This window comes from Geospiza fortis, unplaced genomic scaffold, assembly GCF_000277835.1.
Source record: "Geospiza fortis unplaced genomic scaffold, GeoFor_1.0 scaffold98, whole genome shotgun sequence".
NCBI lineage: Eukaryota > Metazoa > Chordata > Aves > Passeriformes > Thraupidae > Geospiza > Geospiza fortis.
The window spans coordinates 1,389,644-1,403,697 of record NW_005054306.1 but is presented as its reverse complement, the minus strand read 5'-3'; the positions used below and the strand labels follow the sequence as shown (position 1 = coordinate 1,403,697).

The window sequence follows — 14,054 nt, the reverse complement described above, 5'->3', positions numbered from 1 at the left end:
GTGAGTTCATGCAGAAATGAGACAGACTGTCCAGAGCAAGAAGGACCGCACACAGCTGGTCAGGTGAATCTGTTAGCATGCTGTGAAGCTGCCAGGCAGGAGTTTTCCACAGGCTGTCCATGGATCTGGAGAGGCAGCAGGACATGGAGCTAAACTCAGTATTAACATGCACACACTTTAAAAAGAAAGGAAACTGAAGCCTGAGAAAATACTCCACCCACTCGTAAGAGGGTGAGTCAGACTGAGTCTGTGAATTTTCAAGAAAAATGGGGCACTCATATTACTTTTTTCAGCCAAGAAAATATAAGACCTTGAGGTGTCAAAACGACCAAATGGTTGGCCACAATTAAAGACTTCAGAAAGGAGATTACTGTCTTAAAATACTATTTCCAGCAGTACACACAAAGTAAATGTTTAGGAACTGGAATAGAACTGGTGGTAGCTGATCAAGAGACAAATTCTGTGGGTTTCTTTGGCTCAGTGTAAAGGTACCAGGAGCAAACCCAAATCTCGAAATTAAATCATCAGCAGAACTTTAGCTTTCCTTGCTGTCTTTTGAGGAGCAGGTGAAAGGATCAACTTAAGATAAATTTTCCCATAAGGGATGTAATTTACAAACAATTGACAGCTTGAGGAGGACACTCCTCAAGCAGAGGACAGGATTTTTGCCTAAAACAGCCAGCCTGATTTCCTGCTCGAGAACAAAAGAGGAAAGGTTACTTGTTGGGAGCTATGAATGTGAGAGGACAGAATGAAAGATGGAAGGAGTCAATTAACTAAGAGGAGAGAAATTTCGTTCCTGCAAAGAAAGCTGACAGATGTCTGAATCAGTGCTGTGGTTATCCACTTGTCTGCCAAAAGAGAAAGCAAATTTCAATGGAATGGCAGGAAGGACACAAGCAGGAAGTAACTCCAACCTTTCAGGTGAGGCAACTGCCTAAATTGCTTCATGTTTTACCTAGGAGTGACTGCCTAAATCTGAAAAAGAACCTCTATCGTAAGCAGAAGAGAAGAAAGCTCTCCTGGTTTTGGGCAGTTTCTCATCCATTTTAAAGATGTTCCATTAGCTGTGGTTGATACAAACATCAGCTCCTTCACAGAGAGGCAGCTGCTAGAGGTGCCTAAGCCTCAGCTTCAGCCAAAATTAGCCATCCAGCAGCCTGTGAAGGATGTCTTCACGGAATATCAATGAGTCAGTCGGCACCCTGTGCAGTACATCAAACCCCAGGCATTTTCGACTAAGCCCATATCCATTAAGTTTGATGTTCTCTTTAAAAGCCAGTGCAGAAGACTGTTAATAAAGATGGATTTTGTCCACTTTCTCTCTCATTTAGCAGCCTGGGGAAGTAATTTCTTTATCAGTGTAAAGTTGTCACACAGTTTCAGTTGGGGGCAACTGAAATACAGTGGATTTCTTTTCCCTGCCATGGCACACAAGTCTCGATAAAAAACAAAAGAAGTGAGTTGGGTCTAGATCCACAAGGCAAGAGGGAGAAAACCAAACTACAAATATTTAAGTATCCTTAAGACCAACCAATGTGAAGTTCAGCCAATAGAAACCAAAAACTGCCCTTAAACAAAAAAGGTAGAGAAGCAGAAGTGTATTTACATACACAAAAGAAGCTCAGGAGCTGGAACCCAAAACAATTAAAAGGTGAAGTTCCCTACTGGTATTTGTAGAATGCTAAATGGTCATCATCATATTACAAATAGCAGCAGAGAATTTCACATTGATACAGCTATATATAGAACATATGACTTGCACAATGTCACTGAACAGGCTAGAAAGGAAATCTATATCCAAACTTTAGAAGGATATGCAGAGAAGGCCAGCTTTACATTTAAAAAGTGTTTTACAGAATGAGAGAGAAAAATTAGTCACTATACAGTTCATAAAACTTTGGAAACTTCAGCAGTAGGTCAGAAAAGAGAAAATTATCTTAAAACAAACCAATCACATTTAGAGACTGCAACTGAAGGATCAATTACGGATTTAATTACAGATCCTATAGTTACATTTAGAAACACTTGGTTTATTAATGTGAACTTAAATCATCTTATCACCCATGGATCTGGAACCAGAACTCACATAAAATATATGAGCCTCCAGTTTTGCAGGGACTGATTCAGAGTTTGCAAAGTTGATCAAATTAATAACATTTCTCGGGTTTGGGAGCTGAAGTGAGAATCCAAGGACAGCTTCAAACGTGACTCCAAGAAGTCTCAGAGAACAAAAAAGATTTGGTGTGGCAAATCAGTTAAACAGTTAAATTTTATTGTTTAATTTGCAGCAGAGTGGATCGTGGGCTGTAAGACATTCAAGAAAAGAAGCAAAGAAGGTAACAGCTTTAGCATCACTCAGAAGATATCAGAATAAAGGGATAGTGCTTTCAATGTATCTACTCTCTGTGAAGTCCTTGAGTTCATTTCTCCTTCCTAGTCATTGTAGCCCAAAAAAAGTATTTTACTGAACATGGGGATATTCAACAAGTGCCTAGACCTAGTCTGAAGCAAGGTCTGAACTTCACAAGCTGCAGGACTGGTCCATTTTCTAAAGAGATTATCCAGCTGACACAGCCTGCAAGTCACTTCTTGCCCTTGGTCCCTAAAATAAAGCATGGCATGCCCGCAAACTCCCAGGTTTCACATTACCTTTGTTTCTCAGGTTCTCACTGTGGCAATTTTGCAATATTCTTGAGTGACATCTGAATTAGTTTAAGAGGAACTTTATCAGTTTTGAACAAGTTACACTGGTTTTCATTCAAAGCAACTCCATGGAAACAAACTGAGATGCTACACATTTAAATCTCTTGAACTTTGCCCTTTTATTGTTAGGATTGTATTTTGGGGTTGCTTTTAACTAATAGTTGGGCAATAAGCAACTTTTATAAGATCAGCCACTAAAGAAGTTGATATTACTGATACAAATACTTTACTTCTTCAAATACCATCACAGAGCCTGCTAGTGCTATTTAAATTACTAGTTTCAGAATTTTTAATTACAATCACTCTGTGGGGTCATACTGCACTGTAAACAGCATTTCAAAACCAACTTGAACCTTGGTTTAGAGAAAGATCTTGTCCAGACTCACATTTGAATGTACTTTTTAATTATTTTTTTAATAGCTATTGTGTGCATATAAAAACAATTTCATATAAGTCATTTTTATGGCTCTGTGGAATCCAACAATAGTTGGAGTCTTCTAGAAACAGCTGTAAAGTGATTTTAATTACCTCCTGCTGTTTTGAAACAAAAAGTGAAACACATAAAGTATCTAAAATTGAAGAACAACTTTCTGAAAGCAGGCTTTGTCTCACTTTAACTCAGCATTCTAAATGGGAACTGCACTTCAATTTAAATTTAACAAGGTATGATATGTGAATTAAACAGCAACTGATATTTATTTAGCCTTCAGATTTGGATACTTATGGGTTTTATTACATACAAACAGATTGGCCTCTAAAAACATGTTCTTAATCATGAGCTATACACATAATAAAGTAGTTTCTGCCCTGAATGTAAATGAAGCTTACACAGAGTCACACCTACAGCAGGGGTGCTTTGGAAGCCTGGTGTGCTCTGTAGAGAAGAATGACAGGGTCTGAGCCCCCCAGCTGCTGCTCATCCCACAGACCCAGCACTGCAGCTGCTTTAAAGGCCAGACAGGGAATCCAGCATGAAGCATGAGAGTCTTTCAGCCACTTGGATCTGCTGAAGGTCAGCTGTGCTACATGGCATTTTCTGGCCAGCACAGATTTCTGTGGATATCCCACCCCTTCCTGCAGTCCCAGCCATCCTCTGCTTCCCCCAGCAGTGCCAGGGGTTACTACTCCTCATTGTCCAGCTCCACATTTTTATTTTTAAGCATTTGACTTAAGACTAAGATTAGAGCACAGCCACAACCTTATCCTGATGGAAACAGGATGGAAAATGGTCATAGATGGTGAAGCAGAAGAGAGACAGAAATGCAGAGCTGGAGGGGCAGCAGTCTCTTACAGCCAGCTCTTCTGCTGACAGGAACATATACCCTGGAATAAAATGGATTTTTTACTGCATGTAATTCATATTCATTCACATGCTAGATCTGGTCACAGATAAACAAACTAGAAGGGTCCATTATTTACATGATGATGTAATAAATATTTATATGAGGACTCTGCTTCAAGTCTTATATACATCTGCATTAAGAGACGGAAATCAAAACAAACTGGGTTGGAACACCTTCTCTCACTGCATTAGAATGAAAAATGCCAGGGAATGAGCACCTAAAGCATGGGCTCATTTGCTGAACTCCTTCCTGTGCTCTTCCATTATCAGATCCCATGAGTCAGAGAGCGCCACTGACCATCTGAGCTTCCTCAGGGGTTTGTAAACACATTCATTCCTCCCCTTTACAGGGGCACAGGACACAACTTCTATGTTAAGTGACAAGGACATTTCAGTCTCAGCAGTCTCAGATTAATCCACATCCTGGGACCCAGAGCAAGGCTGAGGAGCCAGGGTTCCCACCATCTTGCTGCGACTCCAAAACCAAGCCCAGATTCCTTCTACCCAGGATGAGCCCTTAAATTGCTTTGGGCTTTTTGTATACATGATGGAGAAAGACAGGGTCCTTGAGAAGGAGTCCTGGATCCTGTGTCAGAAGTCAGCTAACTCATCCATCTCAGTCCCTGTGGTTCAGGGGGAGAGACACTGTAAAAATGAATAATGTGAACAAGTCAGGTGTCCTGAACATGAGCAAAGATATTGCTGCACTAAGCAACAAAAAGGGTAATAATTTTACATCCAAGATCTTCCTCCTCAGCCTCCTAATTAGATCACTACCTTGCAGTCAGACACATGTAGAAAAAGGCCATTTTTTAAATTGCTTCTCTCAGAATAACCAAACCACTTGGAGATGCAGGCAGAGGCAGCTGTAAACAGCAGGAAAAGGGGGCAAAGGGCTCACTTGGCTGAGGGATATTAATGGTTCATTGCTTGTAAATAGCCCTTTCCCCAGAGACCTCTCCATGCTCTGTGTATGCTCACTGCACATGCTGGCAGCAAAGTGGAGGCTTTATTAAGAGAGTTACAAATAAGGTCAAATTCTTTTAGGAGCTTTTCAGAGTTCCCAAGGCATTCAAGGAGGGCTCCAGCTGTTTGCAGGGGTTTCCCATTACGGTCAGAGACACAAGTTTCAGCATGCTTCCAGTTAAAAGAGGATCCTGACAGATTTTCACTTTAACATGACAGCAATAGGATGGAGTTCTTCACCATAACATTCTCTTCACAGATGCTAAGCACATTCACATAGACATTATACAAAGAGAAAGCATGTGTCTGGCATGGCATGGCATGTGTAGGGTGACTTGGGGATCTTTCATCACCCAAAAAGCAGCACAGCAATAGCTGGGTTAAAATGACTGCAACACCAGGATACCTCAGGAAACAGCTGAGCACCTCATGTAGAATCCAGGAAATTCAGGTAGTAGACTTTTTCTCCACAACACTTCCACAGGAGTACAAGGTCTTGTTTTTCAAGGCAGAAACAACACGAATTGGTTTACCTTACATATGCAATGCTCTATTAGGCCATCTCTCCTCCCCATCTTAGACCTCAGTTCTTTAAAAGCCTCACCTGTAGAAGCTGTATATTTCTAAATTCAATCCAAATATGCATTTTGTCCACAGAAAGAAAAATTGAACCAAATTTTCTGAACTGTTTTTCATTAGGAGAGGAAGAACAGATAATCTTCACTGTTTTTGGGGCAAGCATGACTTCTTCACTCATCAAGTAGCTCAGGCTGCATGGATAAAAACAATCACTGCAAACTTGCAGTTCCTACTTCTCAGCAACATGTCCTTTGCCATGGCTCAGACCTGACAAAAATCATCATACCCATGAAATTCAAACAAAATAAATCTCCCATGTACAGAACATAGCTGGGTTCTGCCTTACAGGAACTGGATGTTGCTGCAAAGTCTGACTCATACAGTCATGTTTGTAAGATCGGCTTGTTGTGAATGTCTGGGATCAAAGGCTGCCATGGAGCAGCCCTCCTCACATTGCAGGGCTGTGGAAACGTGCAGGCAAATGTTCTCCAGCTAGCAGAAGCTTTGATTTATAAACTGTGATGTTTCCACCTGCTCCTGAAGGAACAGAGCTGCCTGCTGGGCTAGGTAGACCTGTGAGAAGACCAGTTTCTGAAGCAGGCTGGGGGACCCTGAGTGCTGCTCCCACAATCACTCCTGGCAGCTGGGAGCACAACCTGCTCTTGTCCCTGGAGACAGCAATGGGAGCTTTGCAGGGTGCCATGGGGAAGCACAGTGTGAATGTGCTTTTCGCTGATTTGGGTTGGAGGAGGATCCTACACCAGTTTGTCCTGTGGGGCCAAGAGAGGTGCAAACTACAGCCAGAGCTCACCTTCCCATTCCTGTAGCACCTCACACAGGCAGACAAAGGGAAGGCTGTGATCATCAGAGGCTGTCCCATGCCAAGGGGATCCCTGAGCTGTAGCTGAGGAAAGCTAAACAACCACTCCCAAATATGACTGGGATTTAAAGGCTGGAGCATGGTGAATTGCCAATGACCATCTGCTCACCCCCGATTTTCTTTTAGTTAAGCTCACCCTGCCCCCACAATTTGCTCAGGATTTCATCATTCAAGGAAACATCAACAGCCATAGTCTGTCTTTCACCCCACACACACAGAGCCCAAATGGCTGGGAAAGCCTGGGGAAGTCACTGCTCCATGGTGAGTTCCTCACATCTCCTCCCCAGCCCTGCAGGGCATGCAGCCAGCAGACATTCCAGACACCCTTCCCACCCTCCCTTTGCTCTTATGGATAGGACATACCCACTCCCACAGCACCCCAGGAGCACCAGACTGACTTAAGATACTTGAGACCCCAGCAATTCAAAACATGTGGATATTTGCTCCTGTCCAACAACTTTGTCATGTTTAGCATCTGTTCACAGCTTAAAACCTTGAGCTGGTTTTTTAGTGTAAAGTTTCCTCAGCATTTCCACCCCAGACTTGGCATTACACTGAGCCTGCTCATGTATGTAATTTCATTTAGGAGCTGACACTTGAGGAAGGCCCTGCCTCATCCCAGCAGCAGACTGAGTGCTGCCCTCTAGGATCTGACACCTCATTTCCTTGGGCAAACATCCCAATTTGTAGAGCTCACAAGGCCAGTTTGAGAACAGCAGGGCATACAGGTGCTGGAGATCCTATGGCGCTTGCAGCCCTGCTGTCAGACCCCACTGCTTGTTCTCCTTGTTTGTGCCTGCTGTCCCATTTTCTGGTCCTTCATACCCTGCTCTCAGCCAGTACCAATTTCATGATTTTGCAGCTGGGAAAAGAAGAATAAAACTTTACCCTTTGTGGCTTCACATAGAGTTTTGTTTCCTACTGACATTGAAGAGTGGGTCTCTGTGCTGGTGCCTTGTCACTGGCAAGTGCCTGTTCCTGCCCTCTCAGCAAGGACAACAGAGTGGGGTGCTCAGGTCTTCTCCAGAAACCCATCCTGTTTCACTGACTTGGCAAGTTCTCACCCAGCAGCCCAGCCACCACAGCACACAGTGCACAGACTCAGCCCATCCGAAACACCACACCAAAGAGGTCCAGGCTAACCTGCCACACACATCTGTCTTGGCTTCTGGCAACTGAGGGACTACAGGAGCACATCCAGGAACACTGGTGACCTCAGGACACTCTGCATAACTCAGCTGTGCTACAAGTGCTCAGATTTGCACAGCCACACAAGCAAGACACTTGCCACGCTGCACAAATAACCTGACTGGCCTCATTCCATCTGTGGGTTTCTACTGACATCCATCATCTGAATATCATATTGCTCACTTGACATGCTTCCATTTGAATAGCATTTAACTCCTTAAGGGCACTGGATCAGCAGCTGGGAAGCCAAAGATCCTCAGATACAGCTGAACAGATCCCAGCACAGCAATAGCAGCAGATCAAGGTTCCCTGTGCAGTCTCCTCTGAAGCCTTTCCCTCTCTGGAGGCAATTCCTTTGGGAAACCTGTTAATTCCCTCTCAGCTCTGCAGAGAAGAATTATGACAAATGCTGAGCACAGGATTTTGTACTGTGACTGTTGCTTTCTCTGCCACAGCCTAATATATTCAAAGTCATTTCACATCAGCTCAAGTTCCAGTGAATGTTTTTCAATTATTTATCTTTAACTCATGACTGTAAGAGACCCTGATAGTCCGAGAGTAAAGAAGATTCTTGAAGGTACTGTAAGCCAACCGTAACATGATGAAATTTAACAACTTGCTTTTTGAATTTGCTTTAACTTCAGTAAAAGTTTAAATGCAATGTCAAGGCTTCAGCAGCTGCAGATGGTACATGACATCCCCAGATAATATGTTCCTCCAAATTACAGGCAGAGGCTCAGTGAGGAACCACCACGAAGACAGAAAATTGATAAGAAATTCAAGCACCTTCAATCATACAATCAGATGATTGTATGGTCAGGCTTGGCTGTGGAACTCAGCTAGGACAAATAGCTGCACCTCAGCTTGGTGCTCATGATGAGACTGACTGCTGGTTGATAAGGTACGACACATCAGGAGCACCACCATGGCAGGTTGCATCTCCCAGTCCTGCTTTTCTGACCAGGGTCTGTGCCAGCTCTGCTGTGATGACATAAATGAAATCACCCTGCCCACATCAGTGTGTCATCAAGCCATTCCCCTTCTTACCAATCATGGGCATCCCTAGGTTTTGGTATGGGCACTCCAGGCTGCCTCCTTGTGTCCTCCCAAAGATAGCAGAGTAAATGGCTATCACCATGCTCTTCTTACAGCTCAGCCTCAGCTTGTCATCTTCACAGGCTACTTTACTCTTGTATTCATCTGGAACAAACAAACACTTCATTACTCAGCTGATCCAGGGTGGGCCCAGGGCTGCATCTCAGCTCCTTAGCAAAACCCCAGCCTCAGCCTCAGCACAACCCCAGCCTTAGCACTGCATTTGCTACAGGAGCACTGATATCTCCCATTGCACGTTCCCTCTGTGGCTTTATCAACACATTTGAAAATGTATTTTAACCCAGCACATGTCAGTTCTGTTAAATAGCCTATATTTTCATTTTGCAGACAGATAAGTGAAGAGGCATGGCATTTGAGTGTTTTCTACATGGCAAGGGAAGGTAAAAGCCCATCTTTAGGAACCTATCTCATCCATGAAGCAGCCCTTTATGTGCCAGGCATTTATTCTATATCACAGCAGCTCAAATGCAAACATAATCATGCTCCATGGCTTTTTTTTCACAGCAGTTCTTCCATGGCAGATCCAATAGAAGCTAAAGTAAATTTAATAATTATGGGAGCTGCTCCTGCCTGTCGCAAACACAGATATGCAGAAGCTTGTCCCCAAATCCTTCTTGAAATGGGCACTCTTGCTCTTGTAAAGCTGGTACACACAGATCACTCAGTTTGCATCTCTCAAGGAGACTGGATGGTAATTTCATAAGAAATTACATGTCATTCCCTTGTCTTTATTATTTGGATTATGGGAACCTCTAGAGGTCCCAACCTAGAACAGGCCCCTCCCATGTGTGCCTGCCAACATACCACAGAAAACAAAAACTGTTTTGAAAAGCTGAGCTTTTACAGCAAGACATTTACACATCTGAAAGAAAGAGGCTAAGACAATGCAAGTGGCATAAAGAGACTAAAATAACTGAAGTGGCTTGTCTATGGACACCCCAGGCAACTCAGGACACAGCCAGGAATATAACCTCAACTTCCCCAGCCTCTGTAGAGTGACCTTCCACTTCCTTGTGTCATTTACCATTTGAAATGTAGCCACAACAGCATCCAGATTGCTAAATGGGAAGGGTTTGTGTCCATGGTAAAATCCCAGGCATGATCAGTCATTTCCTCTTGAATGCTTCTACTTGTACCAGGTCAAAGTTGTGCCATAGAGCAAATGAGCATCATCCAGTGCCTGGGGATGCCCCTGGCCCTTTGTCACTTACTGGCATAGACATGGGTTTTGTCCTTTCCTTACACAGTTCTCTGTGTATAATATCACACACATATATATCTATCTATATATCTGTCTATATGTAAATAAATAAATATATATGTAAATATATATATTTTATATATATATATGAGAACTTATGCAAAGTTCATATGCATAAAACTACTCAGAAACTGAGAAGACTGGCTAATAATTTGTTTATAAGTTAATACCTAAGTCTTTAGACCATGGCATTCAGCACTTATTGTGACATCTTTCACTGTATTGTAACTCTAGGTTCAAGAATCATTTTTGCTTATTAGAGATCAAGGGTGATCTTTCCAAGCTGAATCATAGAATTTAGGTTGGAGGACTTTTTAGGAGGTCATCTGGTTAAATCCATGTTCAAAGAAGGGGTAATTTCTACCTTAGATTCCATTTTTTCAGAAAAAACTGTATGGAGAAAACATGTATTATACCAAAACAGGGGCATGCTGATTTAAAAGAAACATCTAAGAATAAAATGATTTTTCATGCTCAGCTTGAAAATTCCTACTTGAAGCCAAAGAATAGCCTCCTCAAAATAGCCAATTACCTGGTGATGAGAGCATCAACTGGAATGTGAAAACCCTGTTCTGAACCTTCAGTCCAGCTGAGAAGCTTAACCTTGGACCCTATTCCAGTACATCATTTTCCTTCAGACTTTGCAGCCTTTTTACAAAAATCTCTGAACAGTTCTAGTTTTTATCCTGTGGCAGAGAATCTTTCAAACCTCTAAAATATTTAGTGAATGTGAAAACACTTTCTGATCCACCTCTCTTCATGAAGACACAATTAAGGCCTCATGCTTTCATGGGAGAGTCTGTGCAAAGAGCAGACATCCCTCAGCAGCAGCTGCAGGGATAAACCCACAACCACTGAGTGTATGAAAAAAGGGCTGGAATCAGAAATAGAAGTTTGCACCTTCAGAGTAAGTAAAGAGACAGAAACCTCATACACCTGTGAAGAATTAATGGGGGACTTGATAGTGTCAGGTTAATTGTGGAACTGGTGATTTTAGAGGGCTTTTCTAATCCAGATAGTTCTATTATTCTATGTCCATTTTATCTATGTAGGTATTTTATCAAAAATCACCATGAAAGCATCTGAAAGATATACTGAACACACTAAGGGGTTTCATCTTCACCTATAATTATCTCCCATAGGAATTTTGTTTCTTCTGTGAGGAAATTAAATCAAAACTTTAACCTTCCTATGAAGTAGAAAACTTAACAGAGTATAATAAAACTCTATCCATTTAACAGAATTTATTTTTTTCCTTTGGGAAAAAACACAGATTCAAGCTAAAAGCACAAACTCTCCAATAAGACAAATTATACATAATTTATATTAAACCACAGTCACAGAAAAGAATACTGGTGTCTGGCTGAAGTGGGTGAAAAATGAAATAGGTGATTAAGTTTAGAAAAATAATAATTTTTAAGTCTTTAATGAGAGGATCCACTGTGAATGTCTCATTTCTTACAGGCACTAACTCAATTTCCTCTTTCAATTTGGTTATTACTAGCTACATCTCCCAATTAACAAGTGTAACTGCTTAACCACACATCCTATGGTCTCATTTAAGGTCATTAGAATATTTATTAAATTCTGCTGACCATTCAAAGCCAGGGCTTGACCTTTGGAAACTTGCCTGGGATTTAAAAACAGAATATTTCATTGAGCATAGTAAACTCTGGGATGGACAGACATTCACACCTTTGCTGAAGATCTGTCCAGCAGTCATGAGACAATGAACAACAACTTGCTCCAGTTCCTAAAGGGGCTACAAGGGAGCTGGAGAGGGACTTTTCACAAGGACATGCAGTGAAAGGACAAGGGGGAATGGCCTTAAGCTGGAAGAAGGCAGGTTTATGTTGGATGTTAGAAATAAATTATTTACTATGAGGGTCGTGAGGGACTGGAACTGAGAAGCTGTGCCTGCCCCATCCCTGGAAGTGCTCAAGGCCAGGCTAGATAGGGCTGTGAGCAACCTGGGATAGTGGACAGTGTCTCTGATGATAGCAAGTGAGTTGGAATGAGATAGTCTTTAAAGTGCTTTCCAACTCAAACTGTTCTGTGATTCCATGATCCTATGAAAAACAAAACACTGCCTCTCACACTCACAGTTCTTATCCTCACAGCTGCTCTTGGAAGTCATGTTCAGGGCTTATAGGGAAAGCTGCCTGATGGAAAGCTCAAGAAATCAGGCTGGGAGGTGAATCCAAGTGCAGATTCCTTGGGAACAAGGGGAGAACAAGGGCGATGTGTTCCCGTCACGCTGCAGCGTGGAATAAGAGGGTTGTGCCACCCAAAACAGGTGTCACCTCACAGTCACTGAATTTCTGCCCCAGGAAACACCTCCTGGAGCTGCCAGTCCCTGTGGCTGAGTCCACACTGGCTAGGGTTGCAGTTGCCTGGGCAGGCACAGAGAGAAGACACTGCTTTGTTAAAAGGAAAGAAAAGGAAGCATGAAATGCACAGTAGCACTTCAGTCTCCAAAAAGATTCTCTTAAGCTTGACCACTGAAAAACAGGGAGTCTCAGTGTTTCTGGGCAGCCTGACAGAAATCTGCATAAACAAACAGATAGGAAGTGATGCAAGGGAGGACACAAGTCCCTGAAAGTATTCTGTACTTCATAGCATTGTCACCTGCATTTTAGCCAGGATGAACCTAAGTCAGACACACTCACGGCTCCCAGGCACTGGATGACAGTAAGGATTGATATTTAAAAAATACAGAGCTAAGCATCATCCATATATTTACTGGTACTTCACCCCATGATAGCCTTACATAAATATTGAAAAGAAGCGAGGCAGCGTAAGTGACATAAGAGAGCTGGGACTGGGAACAAAAATGCATTTTTCTCTCTCACTCTCCCAAGCAGAACTGGCCTCCTACAGATCACTCACAATCTGATCCTAAGTCTGCTCTAACTGTTACAGTCTGGATATAATTCAGGCCAAATGCAAACATTTGTATTAGTGGGTTTCATGTTTCACCCTGAAAAATTAAACACGCTTAAATGGCCTCGGAAAGGTGGCAGTGATATTCAGCAAATGGCTTACTCCACTCTAATCCCCCATGCAGTCATTTGTAGGGCAACAGAGATTTACCATGATTAAGATATTTGCTAAGGATAATATCCCTTTTATTACTGCCTGGTTTCAGAGACGCTGGCTTAAATATAACTCGGTAGAGAGAACCCGAGGAGGAAACAGCTGCAGGCTTTTCTAGACACATTTTAAAAGGTCATTATATTACACAATTGTAACTTAGCTCGGACAATTACAGAAAAACAATTATAGATGTTTCTAATAGAAAAATGGTCTCTCTCAAACAGTAAAGTCAATAAGAAGACCTTTAGTAATTATTGGATGTGTACAATAATATTAACCTGTATGACCATTAGCAATTACATTTAGCCAGTACCTTAAGAATGCTTTCACTTATGGCTCACAAGAGTTTTCTGAATTATCTTGATTTGGAATCTCAAAATAAATGTCAGTTGCCTCAATCTCTGTGAGACCTTAGACATAAAAGCTCCTAAAGATATTTTGCTTCTAACAAAATGATGAAATGCATCAATGCCAGAGGTTCACCTTGTACAAAATTATATTTTTGAACAGAACTTGTGGAAAAAATTGTGAAATTTGCTATTCCAAGTATTCATACTTCACTTAATCAGTGCATAATAGCTGACCCTATTTCCCAGATCAAAGAGCTGGAAATACATGTAAAGAGAAATCTGTTTTCTTCACAAAATCCTAAAGGATTTAAATCTTAGAATTGAGGATCTGAGCAAAGTGAATTTGTAGGAAACAGAGATGCTTTTCCCCAATTCTTTATCAGGTCAGGATTGTTTCCCATAGAAGACTTTATTATATAGGTTATAACTGTTAAATTAACATGACTGCACCCAAAATGTCACTTCAGAACCAAACTGGACATCATCTTAGCCAGTAATTTCTCTTTAACCAAATTTTTGCCTCACTCACATTCATCCCAGCTTTGTTATATGTTCTTCCTCATGCCACCC

General features: G+C 41.9%; 1 protein-coding gene across 2 annotated transcripts in view; it reads right to left on the bottom strand.

The window, feature by feature from the left end:
* LOC102033761 (protein eva-1 homolog C) overlaps window positions 1-14,054 on the bottom strand; it is a 177,111-nt gene that overhangs the window by 84,469 nt on the left and 78,588 nt on the right. The window contains exon 4 of one of the 2 annotated variants that reach the window (XM_031066730.1): window positions 8,709-8,861. The exons of the other annotated variant lie outside the window; for it this stretch is intronic. Within the exon in view, the coding sequence (XP_030922590.1) occupies window positions 8,709-8,861 (153 nt within the window). The remainder of the gene's footprint in view (window positions 1-8,708; window positions 8,862-14,054) is intronic. 2 annotated transcript variants of the gene reach the window in all.